Source organism: Rhinolophus sinicus, chromosome 8 (genome assembly GCF_057876585.1).
Source record: "Rhinolophus sinicus isolate RSI-liver-muscle chromosome 8, RSI-T2T, whole genome shotgun sequence".
NCBI classification, from domain to species: Eukaryota; Metazoa; Chordata; class Mammalia; order Chiroptera; family Rhinolophidae; genus Rhinolophus; species Rhinolophus sinicus.
Genome location: NC_142508.1, coordinates 42782268 through 42790998, shown reverse-complemented (window position 1 = coordinate 42790998; position 8731 = coordinate 42782268). Strand labels below are relative to the sequence as shown.

Below are 8731 nucleotides of genomic sequence, written 5' to 3'. Positions count from 1 at the left end.
AGCAAAGACAGCCTCTTCAATAAATGGTGCTGGGAGAATTGGATAGCCACGTGCAAAAGAATGAAACTGGACTGCTATTTGTCACCATGTACCAAAGTTAATTCAAAATGGATCAAAGACTTAAGTATAAGACCTGACACAATAAACTGCATAGAAGAAAACATAGGTACTAAACTTATGGACCTTGGGTTCAAAGAGCATTTTATGAACTTGACTCCAAAGGCAATGGAAGTAAAAGCTAAAATAAACAAATGGGACTATATGAAACTTAAAAGCTTCTGCACAGCAAAAGAAACCATTGACAAAATAAAGAGGCCACCAACTGAATGGGAGAAGATTTTTGCAAACAGTGCCTCCGATAAGGGGCTAGTATCCAGGATATACAAGGAACTCATGCAACTCAACAAAAAAAAAAAAAACAACCCAATTGAAAAATGGGCAGAGGACTTGAAGAGACATTTCTCCAAAGAGGACATACAAATGGCAAATAGACATATGAAAAAATGCTCAACATCACTAATCATCAGAGAAATGCAAATCAAAACCACAATGAGATATCACCTCACCCCAGTCAGAATGGCTATCATCAACAAATAGTAACAAATGTTGGAGAGGCTGTGGAGAAAAAGGAACCCTCATACACTGTTGGTGGGAATGCAGACTGGTGCAGCCGTTATGGAAGGCAGTGTGGAGGTTCCTCAAAAAATTACGAATAGAATTGCCATATGACCCAGCAATCCCTCTCCTGGGTATCTACCCAAAAAATCTGAAAACATTTAGAGATAAAGACACGTGTGCTCCAATGTTCATTGCAGCTTTGTTTACAGTGGCCAAGACATGGAAACAACCAAAATGTCCTTCGATAGATGAATGGATAAAGAAGTTGTGGTATATATACACAATGGAATACTATTCGGCGGTAAGAAAAGATGATATAGGAACATTTGTGACAACATGGATGGATCTTGAGAGTGTAATGCTGAGCGAAATAAGTCAGACAGAAAAAGCAGAGAACCATGTGATTTCACTGATATGTGATATATAAACCAAAAACAACAAAAGAACAAGACAAACAAATGAGAAACAGAAACTCATAGACACAGACAATAGTTTAGTGGTTGCCAGAGGTTAAGGGGGGTGGGGGGTGGGGGGTGGGAGATGAGGGTAAGGGGGATCGAATATATGGTGATGGAAGGAGAACTGACTCTGGGTGATGAACACACAATGGGATTTATAGATGATGTAATACAGAATTGTGCACCTGAAATCGATATAATTTTACTAACAATTGTCACCCCAATAAATTTAATAAAATAAAATTTAAAAAAAAAAAAAAAGAAATACAGGATGAGTGAAGCCCACTGAAAAACCTGGCACACAAAACCTTCCCTCTGTGACCTAACAGCCTCTTGCCACAGGCTCTCTGGTCTCTACTCAGATCTTGTCCATTTACCACGACCTTTGGTTTCCCAACCACCCTTTCAAAACCTGTCCATAGTAATCAAGGTCTTCACACCAGTCCTACTTCTGAGGCCAACTACAGGCACCTGTGCTTCAGATCCCATTTGCCCAAGATATTAACACAGGTGGGCTCTGGGGCCTCAGGCAGAGCCTGTTTCTTTACCTGTAATGCGGAAATACAGAAGTGACTATATTTAATAAGGGGTTGTAGTAAGAAAGAATGAGGTAATGCACAGAAAATACTTAACCTACAGGAAAAGTACCCTTAGTATATGTTTTCTCACACACACACACACACACACACACACACACACACACACACACGAAGAGGTTGAATTGCAAGGTATCTGCTGCCCTCTTATGGCCAGAGAGAGGAATTACACTGTCCTCTCCAGGAGGTTGGAACCCGAACTTTGGGTGGAAACGAACCGTCCTCAGCAGTGCTCCTTCCTCTTTCCTCCTTATTTGCCAACTTACTGGACAAAGGAAATCAGCTCAGGTCACCAAACTTCTCAATAAAATTCCCTCAGCAGAAACAGAGATCTGCAGGGGAGGCAAGAAGGATTCTACTCTGGACAAATAATTTAATTTCCTAAAGCCAGTTTCTTCCATGCAAAATAAGGACAAAACCTGTCTCACTGAGATCTTGTGAGGATTTAAATGATGTCCTAATACTAGTACAGTAAATGATACATACTGAGTAGATGCTTAATAAGTGATCATATTTTAAAACCACCCTCACTCAGCTCTAAGGCACAAGGTCCTTCATTTTACAGGGATGGAACCTGAGGCCCAGAAAAAGGGAACTATTTGGTCAGGCTCTCTAAGTCAGCAGCTGAACCCAGGCTAGCACTCAGGTCCCCAGAGGAAGTGAGAGAAGGAAAAGAGTGTTTGGTTTCCTCCTGGTTGCTGAGCATGACACTGTCACTTTGCCAATGATCCTCCTCCTCCCCCGACCCCCCTCTGTTCCTCTCCAGCACTGCCACTGCCTGTCCCTCCCTCCCTCCCCCTCCATGGACACGTTTGGCCCTCCTCATACCTCCCACGCCTCCACAGCCCTCATGGAACACAGGACAAAACAGAAGGGCAACTCGGTGACTTTATTTGATTATGTGAAGGGGTCTGGGTGTTTGCCTGGTCCAACTAGATTGTCGGGGCCCTGAAGGCAAGCAGGAGCCCTGAGAGAATACCCCAAGCAAGCCCCCAACTGGAGGGCCCCGCGCCGGCAACCTGGGCCTTCTCTAAGATGTTGAGTACCTCGGTCACTCTGATGTTCCCAATATGGTGGACATGTGCTAACATTCTGTAATGGTCATGAGCACAGCCCATGAGGAGGAAGGTGGTGTTGAGAAGCCCTGTAAGGAGAGAGGGAAAAGTCAGGACACTCAAGACTCAAGTACCCCGTCCCTCCTCCCAGACACCCCTCAGAAACCAGGACACCTCTGTCCCACCACAGAATTGGGCACCAGGCCCCTTCCTCCTCCTTCCTTGGAATTCATATGCCTGGTGCCCACAGCCCAAATCCTCTCTCTGGATCCCATCAGCCTCTCTCAAAGACGGGAAGGTACTAGATAGTACCTGGCATAGAGTAGGCATTTGGTAAAAGTTTCTCTCCTCTCACCTGCCTGAAATTTTAAAGTGGAACTGTAACACTTAGAGGCATCAGACGGGCAAGAATCAGTGGTGACAAAATTTGGGAGGCAATCCTTAGAGTGCTCGCCCACACAAGTCGGGCAACTATGGGAAGAAAATGCTGTAGGCTTAGGAGTGTTCTCCTTGAGTTTCACAAAAGGATCCAAGTTGGTGAGGTTATTGCAGAGATACGTCCGGCAGACCCGACTGTAGGAGGCAACGGACAATCCAGGCGGTGAAATGAGGTAGGAGACTCGCTGAGGGTAAGATGGGGCTGGGCTGCAGCCTTTAAAACCCACAACTCCCCTTCTGGTCCCTGAAGAGCAGAGATTAGAGAGCTCTGATCAGTGTCGTTGGGCACACCCAGCGTCCACCCTTCACCCAGCTTTTCCTGCTCACTCTGCCCATCACCAACTTTGCCCGTGTCCACTCACGTCAGCTGCACAGATGTCGGGGTCTCCATCTGTCTCTCCTCACTCCTCTCCCCACGGGAGCCCCTCTGCTCCTCTTTCCCTGGTGTCCTGTCCTTTTCTTCTCTCCCAGATTGCCACCTCCTCCTGGGATCTGCCCACCTTATTCTGCCCTCTTATCCAGCCCACACCACTACCATCTGGGTCCTGCCTTCTCCTGCCAGTGCCTTGACGTTATTCCCAAAGATATAATGGAGTAAATACCTGGAACTCAATTCCAGAGTCCCTGGGTGCTGGGAATGGAGCTAGGTGTCAGAAGAACCAGAAAAGAAAAAAAAAAAAACAGTATCAAAGTCACTCCCCTTCACCTGTCTCGATGAGCACCAGCGTCTCCTCGCAGCCCTCACTCTGCTTACACACCATGCTCCTCATCAGAAGCCATTTCCAGTTACGGAGAGTGACAGCTCTAAAACGTGAGGATGTTGCTTCGTAGCACAAAAGAGCCCCAGCCCCTAAAGAGAGAATGTTCTTCCAGTCATCTGCCCCTCACCCTGCCTTCTCCATCCCTGAACTGCCGATCGAGAGCACAGCCTCCACAGATTCTGTCCCCTGAAGAACCCAGATATCCAGCTCCCCACCCTCCAGGGGCCCCAAAGCATCCAGCACCACAGGACATACAAGGCAGAGTGGAGATGGCCCCTAAGAGGCAGAGCAGTTGCACAGGTCTCAAATGTTGGGGTCCCATAGTCCTGTGTCGAGGTCCTGGATGCTAGAGATCAGTCTGGAACCAATTTCAGTCAAGGTCTCAAGGCTGGTTCTCGTCAGTCCCTGAATTCTCTGTCCACCTGGCTCTGGGTCACTGTTTCTAGAGCAGAAAGTTGATTATCATTTTCTGTGACATAGGCTCCCTGAGATGTTCAAAGACACAGGTCTTCTTATCTCCATAGTCTCCCCTCCAATCTAACCGACCATATTAGCTTCTCAAATTATGACTCTCACGCTCCTGCTTAGGTCCTTCCCATTAGACAGGTTGCAGAGCATAGTATGCTTCCAAAGGATCACTATTCTCCAGAGACAATGAGATCAAAACAACAAATGTGTGTGTGGAAGTTAACTGACATATTACTAAATAATCTTTGGATCGAAAATGAAATTAAAAAGTATTTAGAACTGAATAATAATGAACATGCTACATATCACACACACACACACACACACACAAGTGTATGTAAAATCTAGTGAAAACTGAATTAAGGGCTGTAGTCTAATTAAGAGTATTATACCAATGTTAATTTCCTACTTGTATACTACAGTTATACACCACACTTATGTAAGATGTCCCTATTCGTAAGTGGGTTTAAGGGGACTCCTTATACAATTTTTGCAACTTCCTGTGAGCCAACAATCATTTCAAAATCAAAAGTTTTTTTAAACTATACATCAAAATTTGGGACAAAACTAAAGCAGTATTTAGAAGTACATTTATACTTTAAATACATTTATCAGGAAATAAGAAGCATTAAATAAATATGTCCATGAATGAACTCATGAAGCTATATAAGGAGCACAAAGCACCACCCAAACACAGTAAAAGGATAGAAATAATGGCAGAAATCAATGAAATAGAAAACAACAAATTATTACAAAAAACTAACATTCATTCTTTGAGAAGATTAATAAGAATTCTCCAGCAAATCTAATCAAGAGAAAAAGAGGATGCAAATAAAATGAAAAATAGGAAGTAACAGAATCAGCTATTTTAAAAACAATAAAAGTATCATTAGCAACTGTATATTTATAATTAGAAAACCAGGTGAAATGGATAAATTTCTAAAATAATATGAATTGCCAGAATTGGCATAAAAAAGAGTATATGCAATGTCTTAAACCAATGAGAATGGCCAAGAATCTCTGGCAAATTGACAAGAGGAGCAACCTCAGTAGGAAAATGCTCCAAGCATATGAAGAGGCAATTCCCAGAAGAGCAAACCAGAAAGGCTAACAAACAAGTGAAGAAACACTCGAACTCAACAGTAATGAGAGAAATGCAATCTATCAAACTGTACATCCATCAGATTGGCAAAGGATGAGAAAGCTAGAAATAGACAAGCGTTGGCAGGAATGTGGGGATATGGAGACCCCTGTGCACTGCTGCTCGTTAAGTGGTTAGAGGAGTGGAGGAATAGGGCCCTCTTATGGACTCTGAGGGACAGAAGAGTCCTAATCAGTGTCTCAGGCCCAAAGCAGCATTGCAGGGAGAAATGTGGCAATATTTAGTTAAATTAGGTTTACAAAGATGCATTTCTGGTATATTCTAGGTACACATAACAGATATTTCCACCTTCACCTACAGAGGAACACGTAGGAGGATACAGCATTATTGTGGTGACAGAGAATTGAAAGCAATGTGGGCGTCCCTCCCTGAGACCTAGTGAACACTCGACACGCAGGGGATGCACACCAGGGAATATTATCATGCAGCAGTTAGAAGCAACTTAGGTGTACACATAATGTGCACATGGATGGATTGTAAAAGCACAGTGCTATTTTAAATAGTAAAGAACACAATATCACTTGTGTAAATTAAAACTTCATGTACATAAAACACTGCACATCTTGCAATAACACATAAACCAAAAGATATGCATTAGCCACCTGAAATAAGTGCCTATGGGAGGGTCAGGGAAGGAAAGTGGGGGTGGGGGTTACTGGAAATAACTGAAACAGTGTAGATGGTACAAAGTTCATAGGCTTGCGACTCAAAGGTAGACCAAGGATCAAATCTTTACCCTCCACTTTTTGTAGGACCTTCTGCAATTTGTTGAACTCATTTATACAATAGATTAATAATGCATCTCATAGGGTCATTGTTGAAAATTAGTTATTATTATAAAATGCCAGGCTAGTGCTAAGCTCTCCAAATGTTTCCTCTCTCTCCCCCTCTCTCTTTCTCTCTCCGCTGTCTAAAGGATCAAGGTCATCCTCTAGCTGACATTCAAGCTTCCCCCAGCCAACCTCTCAACCCCACCGCCCCTAGACTGGCCCCAAACAACCTTTCCAACTGTCTCTAGTGCTGCTACCCTGCACAACAGTTCAGCTAGAGGTCACTTATGGCCACACTTCTCTGTCCAGAATGCCTGACACACAGGCTCTGTAACCCAGAAATCTTGGCAAACAAAAAGGCTAAGACCCACGGAAAAGGGACACAGGGCGGAGAAATGAAGGCTGACAAAGGATCACACAAAGGGATTGAGCTAGTCAGAGAAGATGGCACATACCAGCCTGGAATGAAAAATGACAGGACGCAATAACCTAAGCACAAGCGAGAACACAACCAGAAAAGACTAGAATGAAATCCGCAAGGGAAAAAAGACGGAGTAGTGGTCAGAGGGGATGTCACTCCTATGAAAGAGAAACTGTAGAGAAGGAGGAGTAAACTGATGAAATGGAACCTTGCAGGAAGACAAAGGAGGACCAGCAGAGAGGGCACAGTCAGAGCTGCAGGAAAGTGAGGAGTGAGGCACAAAGTTGGGGGTCTCAGGGGACAGAGGAGACCCTCTTAGAGGGTGAGAGAAAAGGAGACAGGGCGGGACACAACAAAGAAAGGGGGACAAACAACACAGAGGGTTGGAGAGGAAAAACGTGAGATTCACAGAAAAGACGATGATTACATAATGCAGCCCCCAAAATGGAGTGAAATCCGGGAGGAAGATGCACACAGAGGGTAGAAAGAGCTGAAAAGACAGAAACACTACAGAGAAGTGAAGTCTAGGGAAGTGAAGAAAGTGGGGAAGGGGGCCAGGCTATTAGGGAACGAGGCACAGGGAGAAAGAGGGTCCGAAAATCAGCAGTATGAACAAGCAGAGACTCAGAACAGGAAAATCGAGGTTAGGAAAATCGGCACCGACACAGACAAGACGACACACAGCAAAGGGGCAAAGGGGAGCAATGAGAGACTCGGGAAGGAAACAGGGAAATCACAGGGTAGAGAACGCATAAAATGAGAAGGCTAGATTGGGAGTTGGGGAACCCGGAGAGAAGTGAGAGAAAACAGGGGCGTCCACACATTGAAGAGCTGCCACACGAGCAAGTCGAGGCCAAGAGCACAATGGCGCAGCGTCAGCGAAGCACAGAGGGTAAGACCACGCCTGCGCACACAGGTCCAAGTCAACGCCCAGGGGGCGGGGCAGCGCTGGAGGTTCCTGGGGGCAGGGCCAGCCTCGTCCTGGAAGCCGTATTCGACGCCCCATTGGCTGCCTCCCCAAAGAGGAGAAGAAGAATCTGGAAAAGCAAGACTCAGGGAGAGGGGGAAGGGGCTCGAGACTCAACTCGAGGCGCTATTGGCGGGCCTGCTAGTCCCGCGTGAGGAGAAGAGAGTTGGAGGTAAGGGGCGGGCCTCAGTGCAAGATCTTGAAGCGCATTGGTTGCTTCCTTCAGCGGCGGGAGGCGGTGCTTGAAGCTCATTGGTCTTTGTGAGAGGGGGCGGGAAAACCGGCGCGAGCGCGGCAGTTCCTGGCGTCGCTTACTCACTTCGTCCTTTCTTCTCCTGACTGAGCCTGACTCCGCTCGAGGCTGTGGTAACCGCGGGCTGTGGACTCGACATGACCCCGCCCCTCCCTGTGCTGCTTCACTCTCTTGCGCTGCCCCACCCCCGACCCACGACCCCCCATCCTCTCCCCTCCCCCTGACCTCCTCGTGCTCCTCACGACCCTCGCCTCTCCTCCCCTCCCCTCCCTCACCGCGCGGGCCGCAGCGCGCTCCCGGTGCCCTGTCCCCTCTCTGGGACCCTGGAATGTTAGTTGCTGGGGGGAGGGGGGAGAATGAATAACAACTGCATGAGGGAGTGCACTGTGGGAGGTGGGATGGGCCTGCCATCAATTGTTGGGCGTGGGCAAAGGCATAAGAAGTGTGGGACTCCGTGCCCGACTATGCACAGAGTTTGGGTGCAAGAGCGGAAGTCCTGCCAGGAGGAGAGCGGTTTGTGTCTAGATCAGAACCTGGCGGGTGAAAGGGACTCAGTAAACATTTGTTGTGTGAACGAAAATAATTATTGAAAATGGGGCAAGGAATCCATGAGAATAATGGAGTGCCTGGGGTGCAATAGAGTGATCTGAGCAAAAGGGGTGTAAGGGGGAAATTGAATTGCAGGGCATACATGAGACTAACAGTTGAAAAGAGAGCATAAAATATTTGTAGGAATTGAATAACTGCAGGAGGGAATGATCATT

The 8731-nt window shown here is 46.3% G+C and overlaps 1 protein-coding gene across 1 annotated transcript; it reads right to left on the bottom strand.

Annotated features, from left to right (window-relative positions):
* Window positions 1-2604: 2604 nt before the first annotated feature.
* On the bottom strand, window positions 2605-4248 carry LYPD4 (LY6/PLAUR domain containing 4). The gene is made up of 4 exons (XM_019713720.3): window positions 4182-4248; window positions 3872-4015; window positions 3083-3409; window positions 2605-2816 (listed from the first exon to the last, which is right to left on the bottom strand). Exons 1-4 carry the CDS (start codon window positions 4246-4248, stop codon window positions 2605-2607), a joined length of 750 nt encoding a protein of 249 aa, XP_019569279.3.
* Between the last annotated feature and the right edge of the window lie 4483 nt (window positions 4249-8731).

Excerpts from the sequence above, each read along its gene's own strand:
- LYPD4 (XM_019713720.3), bottom strand. The coding sequence starts at position 4,248 with ATGGGACCCCAACATTTGAGACCTGTGCAACTGCTCTGCCTCTTAGGG. Across the intron at positions 4,016-4,181 it reads GGCCATCTCCACTCTGCCTT|GGGCTGGGGCTCTTTTGTGC; the intron begins GTATGTCCTGTG and ends TTCTCTCTTTAG. Across the intron at positions 3,410-3,871 it reads GCTGGTGCTCATCGAGACAG|GGACCAGAAGGGGAGTTGTG; the intron begins GTGAAGGGGAGT and ends TCTGCTCTTCAG.